Source organism: Marmota monax, unplaced genomic scaffold (assembly GCF_021218885.2).
Source record: "Marmota monax isolate L192 unplaced genomic scaffold, Marmota_monax_Labrador192_F-V1.1 WCK01_AAM20220418_F8-fsc00070, whole genome shotgun sequence".
In the NCBI taxonomy this organism is placed as follows: domain Eukaryota; kingdom Metazoa; phylum Chordata; class Mammalia; order Rodentia; family Sciuridae; genus Marmota; species Marmota monax.
In genome coordinates, this window is record NW_026692116.1 from 3568666 (window position 1) to 3584717 (window position 16052).

The window sequence follows — 16052 nt, forward strand, 5'->3', positions numbered from 1 at the left end:
AACATGCTAAGCTTAATATACAATGTTTTGTTGACATTTATTGAAAAAGTTGAGATATAAATAGTAGGCTTAAAATATGGAAAATTATGTTAATGTTTTTAGTGAGATAATTCTGGGGAATTTATACTCAAGGGAAAGATATGTAATAGTGATACTTCTGATATTTCACTCCCTGGAAGTGGAAGTGGAGTCTTCTTTCTGCCTGCTTTTTCAACAGAGGGATCCTCCCACATCTTCTCTGCTTCTCTTGGGAGGACATAAGTCACCCTCCTGTCCTTCTGGTCAAGCAGAGCTTCCACCTGGGGAAGTGTCTTCAGCTACCCAGCACACCCCTGGCTGTTTTCAGCATGGGGGTCTCCTCTGCAGCCATGCAACTGGAATTTGTGTTCTGTTCACATTTTGCAGGTTTCTGAAGTCCAGAGCAAGATTTTGCTGTTAACTGAGTCATATGGACTGATCTGGGGTTTTCACCAATGCAGGAAAAATCAAACATTTCTAATGCTTGTTTTCTCCCTCTTAGAAAAACTTCTGCAGCCGAGCTGAGCAGGACTTGATAGTGGTGGAGATCCAGGATTAAGCTGCTCTCAACCCTTTTCCTCAGGTTGTCAGGTGAGAAATAGTGTTCATAGGACTCCCCATGATCAAGAGTGGAGGTGGCAGGCCTGGCTGCCGGCCGCAGTCTCTGCTCCAACCTGAGCTGCAGCCTGGGAGAAACAGGCTTCAGGCTGAGCCTCTTTCTCTTCAGCTGGTCTTCTAGAGGTGATGTTCTTTTTCTCTTTGCTGTGAAATTCCAGGGCCTTGAATACTCCAAAAGGCAATCTTTTGCTGTAGACATTGTAGAAGACCAGCTGTATTTCTCAAACATCTCAGATACGCCCTTTGCTAGCCTCTTGTCTGGGGTGACTACTTCTCCTATAGTGTCTTTCCGCCAATTCACCTTTTCCTCTTTTGAAAGATGATGATTCATGGATCTCTAAGGGCTCAACTGATGGAGGTTACTGGACGGTGCTGATAAATAAGTGCTGTTTTTAACACATGAGGATGTGCACATATCACTTCTAATTCCACTAACAGTCCTTTCCAATTTTCTTCCCTGGTTTTCACATCCTGATTTTCCACAGAGATCATCCAAAGATGTGTGTAAACCACCAGAACAGGAATCATCTGAACACAAAGAATCATGTGAAATGTTCAAAGATGCTTCCCGCACAGTTATCTGGATTCTTATGAGACTGCTCAGTCATCTGGGAAGAGGTAGAGGAAAGACTTTTTCCTCTTCTCCTTCATCTCTTGTAATTTCTTCTCCATTGTGCTGCGGTGACCACTAATTTTTAGTTGTGGGACTATATATATTTCAATGAGCCATGAGATTCAAATAAGAGAACAGGTACATCATTATCTAGAGTTGTCTTTTGCTTTTGTAGTTCTTCAGTCATTTTCTCAAATTTCTTTTGAAGTCTTTTGTCATTTTTCTGGTGTTTTAGGGATAAAATCTTTGGGTTGCATACACCTACACTTCCTCCTCATCAGGCATGGCAAGAGGGAACAGCACTCCTCAACGTGCTATTGTTCTGCACCGCATGCGCTCTGGCTGCACTTAGCCTCACCACCCTCGAAGGGGCTCCTCTGCCAGTCACTCTCCAGGGACTACAGCAGGGCCTTTGATACAATTAATAGACTGTGCGACTCGGTCTTGGATCTTATGGGAATATACATGCAGCACATAAAAACTTTTTCCCACCCAGAGCACGGGTACCCACCTTTGAAAACAACCTGAGTTACTTGCTTGTTAAAAGTTTTTTTAAAACTTTGCCCCAGTATCCAGGAGTTGGTTTGTAAGTTTTTTGTTTGTTTGTTTGTTTGTTTTTGTAGAAATTTTCTGCCCTCCTGGAAGACCACGCTGCAGCGTGGGCCCCAACATCTTTCAGGAAGGCGAACCCCGTGGCTCTGGGGGTCTGCCCTGTCCTGCAGCTGATCAGAATCCTAGGAATCACTCTCCCTTTGTATTTAAATCTCAAAGTCCTCACTATGTCAGGATCCCTGATATGTTTAGATGATTATTTTTTTTTTCTTTTAACATATGAAAGTGCTTTAGTTTCAGGTGAGTCACTAGACAAGGAATAAAGTCAGTAATTTCAAGCAAGAAGAAACTCAGATCATCTAGTCATTCCTTTGTTTTATAGATGAATAAATTGATATTCAAGAGAGAAAAATATGCACATATTTACTAGGTATTCCAGTTATCTATTGTTGCATAATAAATTATTTTAAAAAGTTGCTTAAAATAATTTTATTATACCTAAAAGTTTTTTTTTAATATTTATTTATTTTTAGTTTTTTCCGGCAGACACAACATCTTTGTTTGTATGTGGTGCTGAGGATCGAACCCGGGCCGCAAGCATGCCAGGCGAGCGCGCTACCACTTGAGCCACATCCCCAGCCCTATACCTAAAAGTTTTATGAGTCAGTAATTGGGGCATAGATCAGCTGGATGATTCTTTTCCATGTGGGGCTGATAAGTCCATTTGCTTGTGTTTTAGCAAACAGATGACTATTTGGAGGATTAAGAAACAGTTCACCTCTGTGCTATACCTTGGCATGGATGGCTGCAAAGTTATGCCCAGCTGAGACTCAATTGGAGTAGCTATATATAACTTTGGCCTTGTGGTGGTCTCAGGGTAACTGTACTTCAGTATTCCTAGAGACAGTGTTTCCAAAAGACCCAAAGTAAAGTTTGCCAGTTTCTTAATGTTTTCACTGAGATAAGATCAATCAGAGAAAATGGGAATAAGAGAGAAATATTCAGTAAATGTTAAATTGAATCAGAGATACTTTTTAGTACTAACTTTCACAAAACTCTGAACTTTTTTATTAATTGGAATAAAAATCTGAGTTATCCTGAAGCCCTGAAAGAGAGTGGAAATGGGAATTTTTCTGAATGCTTCTATTATTATTACTGTGGTACTGGAGATCAAATTTGGGACCTCATGCATGGTAGGAAAGTGCTCTACTGTTGAGCTGTACCTCCCAGCTCTTTGTAACACTATTAAGTTATGACACATTCTTCTCTGTTATTTTTATTTATTTATTTACTTACTTACTTTTTAACTTTGACATTTATTTATCTATTTTTGGCAGTACTGGGAATTTAACCCAGGGCATTGTGCATGCTAGGCAAACATTCTACCACTAGGCTACACCCCCAAACCTTCTGTTATTTTTATTGGCTTCTGCTTTTCTTCCTCCTGCTTATCTGTGGTCTATCCTAAGGGTCATTTCATCACTTGCTATTCTCCAGGTTCTTGGTTTCATTCTCACTTTAAAGATTTATGTTAATAAAATATTAACATACATTAAAACTTATGTTAATTATTTTCAAATATGCTTCTTTACCCTCTCACTTATCTGAACTCCAGGCCCTTTCTCCCAGTTTGGAATAGTTCTAATTGGATACCTTACTGTATCTCAAATTCTGAGTATTGAAAATAAGAATAGTATATCCAGAACAAAGTCATCATCTTCTGAAAAGTAGCTTCTTTTCAAGAAGCTTTCAAGAGCTTCTTCCAAGCTCTCTTTTCTACAATATCATTTTCAGTTTTTCATCCTTGATGCTACCTCTTCTTTTAATGATAAACCGTGGTTGTTGATCAGTTTCTGTTATACTTTCTCTCTTTCCAAAGGTCTGCTGGAGCCATATCTTTTTGTTCATTCACAGTGCCACTAGCTTTCCTGACCACCTTGTGCTGGAGTAACAATACCATTTGCCTCTGTGACTCATCCTTACTCCTGGTTCATAATGAATAGTGCTCTCAACTAATTTTCAAATGACTGTGCTATGTCACCTGTTTTCTAAAAGAAATGTCTAAAGTTCACTCTTCCATTTATTTATTTATTTTTTCAATAGGATTTTTTTTTAACAGAGAGAGAGAGAGAGAATTTTTTTTTTTAATATTTATTTTTCAGTTTTCGGCGGACACAACATCTTTGTTTGTATGTGGTGCTGAGGATCGAACCCGGGCCGAACGCACTCCAGGCTTGAGCCACATCCTCAGCCCCCTCACTCTTCCATTTAAACACAAATGTTCTAACAGAGCCGCTCCCTTTTCTTTAGTTGGGGTAAATGCCATGGAATGTAAGTGATGGACCCCATGGGAAATGTATGTTTCCCTTTGTAAGAAACTGGCAAACTGACTTCCAAAATGGCTATAATCCCAATGATTCAGGAGGCCGAGTCAGGAGGAATTCAAGTCTGAGGCCAGCCTGGGGAACTTAGGCCCTCAGCAACTTAGCAAGACCCTATCTAAAAATAAAAAGGCCCAGGAATATAGCTCAGTGGTTAAGTGGCCCTGGTTTCAATCCCCAGAAACACTCGCCCTCCTGTGTGCAAAAAAAAATAATAATAATTTGGCTGAAAATAACAGAAAAATGGCTATGATGGATTAAAAAGATAGGAATTTATTTGTTTTATAGTTTATTTGTTAATTATAAAATAACATACATTTATTATGTGCCAGGCATAGTTCTAGATGCTTACATGAATTAATAATTTTATCTTTACAAGCCTATGATGTAGATATAATAATATTCTTATTAACCTACATTGAAACAATCAGGAAATAAAACAAAGATATTTAAGCAATTTGTCAAGGCTTATGAAACAAAAAGTTCAGGAATTCAGGATTAATACAATTTTCAAGGATGTTAACAATGCTGGACTCTCCTATTTTCTGCTTTAGCATCATTGGTATGTGACTTTTGTCCTCATGATCACAAGATAGCTGCTGTTAGTCTAGGCATTACATTCATGTTTCAGGCATGAAAAGGGAAAAGGATTATGAACAAAGAGTAAGAGCCTAAATGGGTATGCTAGTCAAAAGTATTTTTCTAAAACTCTATAGAAGCAGCTTTCCTTCTCATTCTGTACAAATATTGTACACACACATACACACACACATGCATTATATAAATAAATTAATTAAGCTGGATTTATTTAATCTGGCCAGTTTTCATTTCAGGAAAGTTTAGTATTTTAGCTTTAGTATTTAACTTTTAGTCTAAGTAAAGGAAGGTTCTGTCTGGGTAGAGGGGTTATGAATGACCCTTGGGCATTAGGGTCATTTCTTCATTGATTATTTTTGTAGACCTCATAATCAAGGTGGTGTTAGTTAGCTTTTCATCACTGTGAACAAAATACCTGACAAAAACAACTTAGAGGAGGAAAGATTTATTTTGGCTGACCGTTTCAAGGTTTTCAGTCCAAAATCAGCTCCAAGTTAGAAGTATTCTGGTGGAACAAATGGCAGAGAAAATCTTCCATCTCATGGCATCTAGGAAGTAGAGGGATGGGGGTTGGGGGCAGAAGAAGGGTGGTGGAGAAGAAGGAACCAAGCAGAAAACAAACCCTTCCTGCTCCCAGTGACCTACTTCTTTGACTATGCCCCACCTCCCAGTAGTTCATTAAGTCAGAGAGCTCATGATCCAATCATAGCCTAAAAGCTCCATCTCTCAATCTTGCCACATTGGGGACCATTCTTTCAACAGATGAGAATATTGAATTTTGAATACAGAATTTTGGGAATATTGCAAATTTAACTATAACAAAGGTGATAGCTATGTATTTAATATCTTAGGTGTATAGGAAAAGGATATATGAAATCAATACTTATATATTGGAACATTGTAAATCAGTTTGACATTTTTAGAAAGCAATTTTTAGTATATATCTGGGGAGTCACTAAAACTTCTTTTTAATCTCTTAGATTTCACTCAAGTTCAAGGCAATTAAATAGGAATCCCAGTCTACAGGAAGATTCAGCTAATAAAGTAAAACCTGGAGGGCGTTAAGAAGTTAGTATTTAGGCAGGCTCAGTGGCACATAGCTGTAATCCCAGCAATTTGTGAGGCTGAGGCAGGAGGACTGCAAGTTAAAGACCAGCTTTCAGCAACGTAGCAAGATCCTGTCACAAAATAAAAATATAAAAAGGCTAGGGGTGTAGCTCAGTGGTAATGCACCTCTGAGTTCAATCCCCAGTCCAATAACAATAACAAAAAGAAATTGGGGGTCTGGGGTTGTGGCTCAGTGGTAGAGCACTTGCCTAGCATGTGTGATGCACTGGGTTCGATTCTCAGCACCACATATAAATAAAGGTCCATTGACGATTAAAAAAATAAATAAATAAATTGGTACTTGTGGGGGAGAGAAAGAGGAAATACTGGAGAATGATATTGACCAAATTACATTGTTATATTGTGTGCATGTATGAATATGTAATAACAAGGCTGTAATCAGAAAAAAGATAAATTCAAAATTTCTAAGGTGAGGGGAATGACAAATGGATCATTAAGATATGCGGATGATTAAGAACTGAGGGAATGTTACTTGCTGTATTGTAAACTGTGCTACTCTGCTAGTGCCATAAAGCAGCCACTTTGGGACACAGAAAGACCCATACCCTTCTGTCAGTATCTGGAGATCAATGCTGTTGTTCATAGTCATGGAATTTATGTGGGTAATTTGGGTAATTATTTGTTATAGTGTAGACATTCATCATTGTTATAATATAAAATAGTTGGTAAGCTATAGAGACATAAGTCAAGAATTCAGTAAGTGGTCCAAGTGCTGAAAAGTGAATTTAAAAAATATTTTTTTAGTATTTTAATTTATTCTAATTAGTTATACATGATAGCAGAATGTATTTCAATTCATTGTACACAAATGGAGCACAACTTTTCATTTCTCTGGTTGTACACGATGTAGAGTCACACCACATGTGCAGTCATACATGTACCTAGGGTAATGATGTTCATCTTATTCCACCATTCTACCTCCATTTCCCCTCCCCTTCCTTCCCTCTCCTTTGTCCAATCAAAGTTCCTTCATTCTCCCCACGCACTGCACCTCCATTATGCATCCACTTATTAGAGAGAACATTTGTCCTTTGGTTTTTTGGGATTGGCTTACTTCGCTTAGCATGATATTCTCCAACTCCATCCATTTACCTGCAACATTCATTCATGGCTGCCAGCCTGGGAGGAGCCTGCTCTGATAAAGAGAATGGAGAAGGGTCCACCAACCATATTTGCTATATAGCTCATAGGGCTGGCATGACAATTAGATCAGTTAATAAACAAGAAGACTTGGTGTGGATCCTAGAACCTTGTAAGACACAAAACCTTAGAACTTCAGAGCTGAAAGCAACTTTAAAGGGTAGTGCTCCCAGCAGGGTGGGATGGAACAGGGGTGCCATCCGTCACAGAATGTGCTGGAAGATGGAGCAAGGACCCAAAGGATCTCAAAAATAGAAGTGAAGAGGGAGAAGGGACACTGGGCAGGGTTTATATGACATCTGAGAACCCATTACCCTCAAGGGTTGGATGGATAGGGTGGTAAGAACAGAGACCGAATCCTTACTATTAAGTACAAAAAGATTAATTATTTGCATATCTCTCTAGCATATCCCTGGTGCTATGCATTTAACATTTAGGTGCAAGATCGCATCTTATTTGCAAACAAACCAGGGAGGGAAGCAGGATCAAGTAGGGTTTTCAACCTTCCTTTCCAGAGGAGGAAACTGAAAGGAAATCCAGGCCACCTAGCCAGAATGTGATGCAGAAAGGCCTTCTAGTTACCCCCTACCACACAGCCACAGGTGGTGGACTAACACATAGCCTGTGGGGCCATGGCTGAAGTAGGAACCCTTGGGCAGGGGCTATTAGAATCCAGAGCAATCAGAATCTCCTGGAAGGCTAATCAATGCACAGATTGCAAGCTGTACTCCTGGGGATTCTGATGTGGTAGATGTGGAGTTCATCTCTGAATTTGTATTTCTAAAATGCCCAGGTGATGCTGATACTGTTGGTCTGGAGTCTATGCTTTGAGATGACTCTTTACAACAGCAGGTGTACCATAAGGCAGCTTCCAATAGTATAGCTATAGCAGAAAATTATTAATATTATTTTAAAATATTTTTAATTGTATATGGACACAATATCTTTATTTATTTATTTATTTTTATGTGGTGCTGAAGATCAAACCCAGTGCCTCACACATGCTAGGCAAGCACTCTACCACTAAGCCACAAGCCCAACCCAGGAGATTCTTTTTAACATGAATACATCAACATGAATCAAGGCCTCTAAGAGTACCTGTAAAAGTCTCCAGTTAGTCACTTGTTATTGAAAGTGAAGGAGAGACAGGTGGGAAGTAGAATTAAGTGAGGCCAGATAATTGATTTTACATTTTTTCTTGTATATTTTTCCAGAGTTCATGTCTATACAAACAATAAATTATAACCCCTCCAATCTATACAAAAAAAAAAAAGAGAACTGAGAGAGGCAAGAGGCAAGATGATGTATGATGTACAGATCAGTACCTTCATTTCAGAATCTGATCTGAGAAAAGAAGACATGCACCAGGTCAAAGATACAGCTGCCTCAAGGGGCCTGCAAGAATGAAAATTGCCTTATAACCTGATAATATTTTTATAGGAATGTTAACAATACAGAATAGTGCTGGGTGCAGTGGTACACGCCTGTAATCCCAGCAGCTAAGGGAGGCTGAGGCAGGAGGATCTCAAGTTCAAAGTCAGCCTCAGCAACAGTGAGGTCCTAAACAACTCAGTGAGACCCTGTCTCTATAAAACACAAAATAGGGCTGGAGATGTGGCTCACTGGTCAAGTGCCCCTGAGTTCAATTTCCTGTACCAAAAAGACAAAAACAAAAAACCCCTCTCTGCAGTAACTGATGTGGGTCAGAAGAAGGAAGTGCTTATCCAGGTGGCCCCTCCTAGACAAAGCTCAGAGAGGCATAGGAGGCTCTACTTTCTGGAGAAGTACTGGAGGCACTGCATGAAACAGAAGTACACCTGTCCAGTCCATCACCACTGGTCTTTTTGAAAAAGCATCTACCCAGCCAGTGGCACTACACCTCCTTGTAAGTATTTCTCAGTAAACCTTCTATCTCATATCTTATCTCTGGTGTTGTCCTTGGTCTCTTGGCAACCTATCCCACTGCCCTAGCACAACTGGGTGGTAAATGTGACACAGATCAATGAAACAAAATTCAATAAGAACACAGAATGTGGGCTGGGGTTGTGGCTCAGTGGTAGAGCACTTGCCTAGCATGTGCTGATTGTGCATGATACATCTAGATTGTATCAGTCAGAGTACACTAAAATACATAATCACAACAAAAGTTTATTTCTACAATTGAATATTCACATGCTAAGAGATTAAGGACTGCAAGTTGGAGGTCAGTGTGGGCAATTTAGTGAAATTCTGTCTCAAAATGTAAAAGAAGAGCTGGGAGTATAGCTCTGTGGTATAGCGCCCCAAAGTTTAATCCCAAGTACTATAAAATAAAGTTAAAGAGACTGAGAAAATATCCACAGATCCTGTATCTGATAAAGGAATTCTATCCAAAAAATATTTAAAAAATGAAACTTGATATAAGAAAACAAATATCACAGTCAAAAATTGGGCCAGGGGCTAGGGTTGTGGCTCAGCAGTAAAGAGCTTGCCTAGCATGGGTGAGGCCCTGGGCTCATTCCCCAGCACCACATACAAATAAATAAAGATATTGTGTCCAACTACAACTAAAAAAAAGATATTTTTTAAAAAGCCTGTTTAAAAAAATTGGCCAAAGGCCAGGCATGATAGTGCATGCTTTTAATCCCAGTGGTTTAGGAGGCTGAGGGCAGGAGGATCACAAGTTCAAAGCCAGCCTCAGTGATTTAGCAAGGTCCTAACCAGATAAGTGAGACCTGTCTCAAAAAATAAAAAGGGCTGAGGATGTAGATCAGTGGTAATGTGCACCTGGGTTCAATGCGTAGTATCAAAAAAAAAAAAAGTTAAAAATTAAACAAAAATTTACCATGCAAGCCGGGCATGGTGGTGCACGCTGTAATCCCAGTGGCTGGCGGGTGTGTGTGGGGGGGAGCAGGGAGAGGGGGCTGAGGCAGGAGGATCCCAAGTTCAAAGCCAGTCTCAGCAATGGCAAGGCACTAAACAACTCAGTGAGACCCTGTCTCTAAATAAAATACAAAAAAAGGGTTGGGGATGTGGTGCAGTGGTTGAGTGCCCCTGAGTTCAATCCCCATACCAAAAAGTAAATAAATAAAATAAAATTTACCATGTAACTCAGCGACTCCTTTTTTAGGACCCAAGAAAAATAAAAACAAATGTGTACATAAAGACTTGTACATAAATGTTCAAAGTAGATTTATTCACAATAGTACAAAATTAGAAATGATTCAATAATTCAAATGTCCTTCAACTGAATGAATAAATAAAAATGTGGTATAGCCATACAATGGAGTTCTAGTCAACAATAAAAAGGAAAGAAATACTAACTGGTAAAACATGAATGAACCTCAAAAACATGAGTGAAAGAAGCCAGATGCAAAAGACTAAAATGTATGAGTTCATTTACATGAAATTGCCAGAAAAGGCAAATTTATAGAAATAGCAGATTGAGGGTGGGAAGGAGGATTGACTGTAAATGGGCATAATGAATTTGGGGGTGTGTAATGTAAATGCTCTAAAACTGAATTGTGGTAATGGTTGCAAAACACTAGTCACTGTTTATTGTAGTCATTAAGGAATCTAAAGTGTTAGATGTTCTATCTCAACAATATTTCATTATAATTTAGTATTTTATCCAGTACCATTTAATAGTTTAAATACTTTGATCATATATTTTCACTCTGCTTCTCAGAATAATAGTCCTAATGGTTTACATCTGTCTTTAGCCTCACTGTATTTGATACCTTTCAAGTTTCATTTTATCTCAATTTTATTTTGACATAATTTCTCATAAATTTGTCTTCAATGCTGCTCCTAGATTGGTTAGAGAAATTTTTGACTTAAGCAGATACAAACCTAGCATGATGGTGTACTCCTGTAATCCCAGTGAGTCAGGAGGTTGAGGCAGGAGAATCACAAATTCAAGGCCAATATTAGCAATTTAGTGAGACCCTGTCTCAAAAAAATAAATAAATAAATAAAAAAGGATGGGAGATATAGCTCAGTGGTAAAGTCGCCCTGCCTGGGTTCAAACCCCCACCCCCCAAAAAAAGATATTTCACAAAATAATTAAGTTTGCTATGTACCTATGCCTAATCATACATAATCAATTTTAGAGAACATTTGGCGTAATTGTCCTTAACATTATGTCAAGTAGTCCTAATTTCTACATCTTTAGGGATTCAGTACCTCAGAGATAGTCATTCCGGTCTCAGAAACTCAAATACAGTGGTCCCCCTTTTTTTTTTTAATTTTTGTGAGTAACTTTTATTATGATGGTGTCTTTGTTGACTCATAAGTTATTTTTAATGTTTATTTTATTTATTTATTTTGTGTGGTGCTGAGGATCGAAACCAGAGCCTTCCGGGTGCTAGGCGAGCACTCTACCGCTGAGCTGAGCCACAGCTCCAACCCAAGTGGTCCCTTCTTAACTGCAGGGAATATATTCCAAGACACACGGCTTTCGCTTCCTTGGGGACTTCCTAAAATCTCTAGAGTACTAAATCCTATATGTACCATGTTTCTTCCCATACATGCATACCAATGATAAAGCTTAATTTATTTATTAGTAACAGATTAACAATAACTAATAATTAAATTATTACAATAAACTGTAATAAAAACCGTGTGAATGAGGTTGCTCTCTTCCTCTCCTTCCTACTCTTTCAAAATATCTTAGTGTACTGTAGATTTTTTGAAACCTCAGCTTTTTTTCTTTCTTTCTGCCCCCATTTTCAGTTAAAGGAAACATTTTGTAGTTTCTCTTTGGCATATAAAATTGCCAGTATCATAACTCTTGTACTTGGGAGTCACTATTAAATAAGTTCTGCAAAACCGTGACAACAGATCTGATGACTGACACACTAAGTGACTAATGAATGGGCAGGTAAAGTAGACCAAATAGATACGCTGTGCAAAGGGACGAGTCACATTTAGGGCAGGACAGTTGGAAAGTGTGAAATTTCATAACACTACTTAGAATAGTATGCAATTTAAAACTCATAGTGAAACAGTAATGATGGTGGATAAAATATTGATAAAACGAACATGCTTATGTGCCAAATTTTTATAGGCTGAAGGAATGCCTTTCAAAATAGGAGCAAAGGGAGGATAGGCCACAAAGAGGTACTTTCTCAGTAAAACAAAACAAAACAACAACAACAAAACAAAAACAAAAACAGGGGCTAGGGATGTGGCTTGGTGTTAGAGCGCTTGCCTAGCATGTGTGAGGGCGGTACTGTGTTAAATTCTCAGCACCACATAAAAATAAATAAAATAAAGGTATTGTGTTCATCTACAAATAAAAAAAAAAGAAAAACAAACAAACCAAAAAACATGTATTCATTATTCCTGTGACATAATATAAAAATAAAATTATTTTAAAAATTTTAACAAAACTATAAATAAGGGTCCTGCACATGGCTATTAAGAGCTGGGTTATATCTTAACCTAAGTGAAAGAGAATAGCATGCACTCTCACAGCTTGTCAGTTGGGACCCCTGTCGGCAGTAGGCTAAGTGTCTGTTCTAGTATGAAAGTTCTGTATTCTTTAAAATAAACCACTGTGCACGAGATTATTTTCAGATTTCATTACAATTAGGAAAGATTGAAAAGCAGGTAAATGGAGAAAAGCTTTTTCATTGTTAGGGGAAAAATCTGAAAATCTTCCACATAAGCTGCTCCTAATTAGAGTTTGGGACTGAAGAGTAATCTTTGAACACAATTTAATTTTGACCTCCCGGGTCTCCTCCCCGCTGAAGAGAATTCTAACACTGGGCTTTAAGAAGAACGTAAAAAAAAAAAAAAATCCGAGTCTTAGCTAAGGTTTTCTCCACGGAAAGGAAATTTGCTCAGCATCATATATAGAGGACTAAGCTATTTCTACCGGACAGAATACACATGCTAAATGTCGGACACAAGTCTTTCCTTTGAAGCAAACAGCGTAGCACAACCAACGATCTGGAGCCCTGCGTTCACTATTGTGTTAGCACCGGCGGCGGAAGGACTTAGCTACCGCAATGTTAAAGAGTCCTTCTTTGTTCAGCCCCGGCCGAAGACGCAGGGCGCGGTGTTCTTCCGCGCTCGCTGCGCAGTCCCCGCCCCTCCGCGGCCCTGGAGAGCTGCCATTCGGCCCCGGAGTAGCTCCGCGTTCCCAGAATGCACCGGCAGTCCGCGGGAAACCAAAATGGCGAAGGGCTGTAGCGAAGTGGGCTGTGTTTGAGGCCGGTATAGGAAGGCTCACTCTACCCACAACCCTCGTCCCCGAGGACCTCGTTTTGTGCGTGCGTATGTGCGGGGTTCCCGGTGGGGCGGGTACCCAGTAAGTGTTCGGAGTCGCAGGGGAAGCGCCCACGGGGACGTGATTGGTTATATTTTCCTGTATGAAGCGGTTGGCACCACTGAAGTGACCGAATGAGGTGAGACCTTGGCCTGGGAACCGACTCTTCCGGAGGAGGTGGGGGTGGGGGAAAGAGAAGGAAGAAAGGAAGCAAGTATAAAAGGGAAAGATGGAGGATCGAGGTGGGGGTGGGGGGCTTCTGTCTGTGGGTGCCTTTGCATTTATGTGTATGTTGAAAAGAATGGATGAGAAGGAATAGTCATTTAAATGTTGGACAAGCATAGGGACGAAAGGAAAGAGCAGGGCGTTGGGGGATTCTGTTGGAGGAACAAGATAAAACGTTGAGACGGGAAAGCTGCGTTTGGAGGGCAGGAAGGAACCTGGGGGCGGGAGTCTGTTGGAGGGGCAGGATGAACCTGGTGACGAGGGGGTGGGGAACTGTGAGGAGCCGTTAGCAAATTGGGACTGGAGGAGATGGGGGAACCAAGTGGAGGGGCTGCCTTGGACCTTAGGGGGCGCTAAGGGTGGTAGAATTGTGTAGAATTGGAGTGAGGGGGATCGAATGGATGGGTTGGATATAGTATGAGAATAAGGGGAACACTGAAGGGGAGTCCGGAAGCAAACCCTGAAAGCTGAAAGGGAAAATGAGATGGGGGGGGAGGTACCTTATATTTGGAGCGCACAAGAAAACCTGAGACATTTCTAATGTTCAGTTAAATTTAATTCATATCCCTTCTTGGGATTTGTATTGAATTCAGTTTTACAACTGAGGTAATTACGGTTTAAAGGATTTTAACTAATTTGCCAAGATTTCTAAACAACGTAGTTGGGTAATGCCAGAACTCTTAACTGCATGTTTTACAATCTGGTGTCCTTGGTTGCTAGAGTTTTTCTTTGGAAGCAATTAGCAGAAACAGATGGACTTATCGGGGTGTTTTGACGAACATTGAGGGTTCATGAATAATGGGGAAAGGTTATAGAATACTATTGTGTTTAAAATATTTAACTTTGGTTAAGGATAGAAAGCATCTAATACTAATCCGAATATGAAAACACAGGTAGACCTGTGTCTTAACATACAGGAAAGCACCATGTGAGGTCAGTACAGAGCTAGAAATATGTAAATAGTGGCTGATTTAATTTGACTCCAGATGCTCTAGTGGTAGTAACTTTCTCCTTCAGATCTATTTCATGTGACCCTCCTGTATACTACTTTGCCTACAGGATGGTTTTGATTTCCATGTTTTTATTTTTTCTTGAGAATTTCCTTTTTCGGGGGGAGGGGGGCAGTGAATTACAAAGACAGTTGAATTTAAAAGTATTTATTGTGGATTAAAAAAGATGTACTTAAATTCTTATGTGACCTTTTCAGAGGTTCGACAATGATTTAAGTGGAACCATTTTGACTAAGGCTTTAGGTGTCCAGTAGTTTAGGTAAGAAAAGAGTTGATTTTAAATTACTTAACATAAAGCATTCTGTTTTGTATTGGGAATGTTATTTACACTCTCAAGTACTTGCAGTGATGGCTTGAGAGGAAATACAAGGTGAAGTTTTTTTGTTTGGGATTCCTAAATATAGAAATGTATTTGAATTCACGTTTTAAAATCTGCTCACCTTCAGTTTTTTCTGAAGTACTAAAAATATTCTAAGTATTTGAATTAAGAATGCACCTGTTTGGGCTGGGCTTGTAGGTCAGTGGTGGAGCATTTGCCTCACATATATAAGGCAATGGGTTTGATCCTCGGCACCACATAAAAATAAATAAAATAAAGGTATTGTGTCCATCTACAACTAAAAATATTAAAAAAAAAAGAATGCACTTGTTTCCTGATAGCGCATACCTATACTGTTAATGGGTATTAATGGAAAGTTAAACCTATCAAAATTAAATGCACACACAGTTTTAGGATTAAATGAATAGAAATAGTTAAACTTTTTTTCTAGACAAAACAAATTTAATAGTTCTTTTAGTTATGCATGTTACCTCAAAGCTCTGTTCTGAGAAGAATTTTATTCTGTGTATTCTGCAAGGGGTCATTAACTGTTTTTATTTTTTAAATATTTTTAGTTGTAGGTGGACACAATACTTTTATTTCATTTATTTATTTATTTTTTCTTTTAATGTGATGCTGGGGAATTGAACCCATGCCTCAAGTGTGCTAGGCAAGTGCTTTACCACTGAGCTACAACCCCAGCCTTATTAATTCTTTGATGTCATGAATTATAGACCTTTTCATTAGGTTTTTGATAAAACAGTTTGATTTATTCATATTCTAGATACTCTTTTAGCAATTGGGGAAATTGGCCTCTTAGGCGTTGCCATGATCAAAATCTGTAGTTGCTGGTTTGTAAAGTAGAATTTAACTGCTATTTTAATCAGTCTGCACTTTCATGAACTGCGTTCCTTGGTTGATATTCATGCTTGTTTCCCCTGTTCTTAAAGAAAGTTTGTTTGTTATAGGGAAATAAGTACAACAACCCTAAATTGGACAAAATTGTGGATGTTTCTTATTAATTAGAGTAGTATTACATAATAATACTTTCTGCAATGATCATCAGTGTTCTGTTACTGCTATTCCAATAAGCCACTAGCCACATGTGAATATTGAACATTAAAATGTAACTAGTGAGACTGAGAACTGAATTATAATTTAATTTCATTAAAACTAAAATTTAAGTGGCTATATGTAA

General features: G+C 38.9%; 1 protein-coding gene and 1 pseudogene across 2 annotated transcripts in view; one reads left to right on the forward strand and one right to left on the reverse strand.

Annotated features, from left to right (window-relative positions):
- Positions 1-313: 313 nt before the first annotated feature.
- LOC124105376 (microcephalin-like) lies at positions 314-1921 on the reverse strand (annotated as a pseudogene).
- Positions 1922-13167: 11246 nt separating this feature from the next.
- Positions 13168-16052, forward strand: part of Mtf2 (metal response element binding transcription factor 2) — a 61255-nt gene continuing 58370 nt past the window's right edge. For both annotated transcript variants that reach the window (XM_046461957.2, XM_058585274.1), the window contains exon 1: positions 13168-13439. In XM_046461957.2, the coding sequence (XP_046317913.1) occupies positions 13435-13439 (5 nt within the window). In that variant the 5' untranslated portion in view covers positions 13168-13434. The remainder of the gene's footprint in view (positions 13440-16052) is intronic.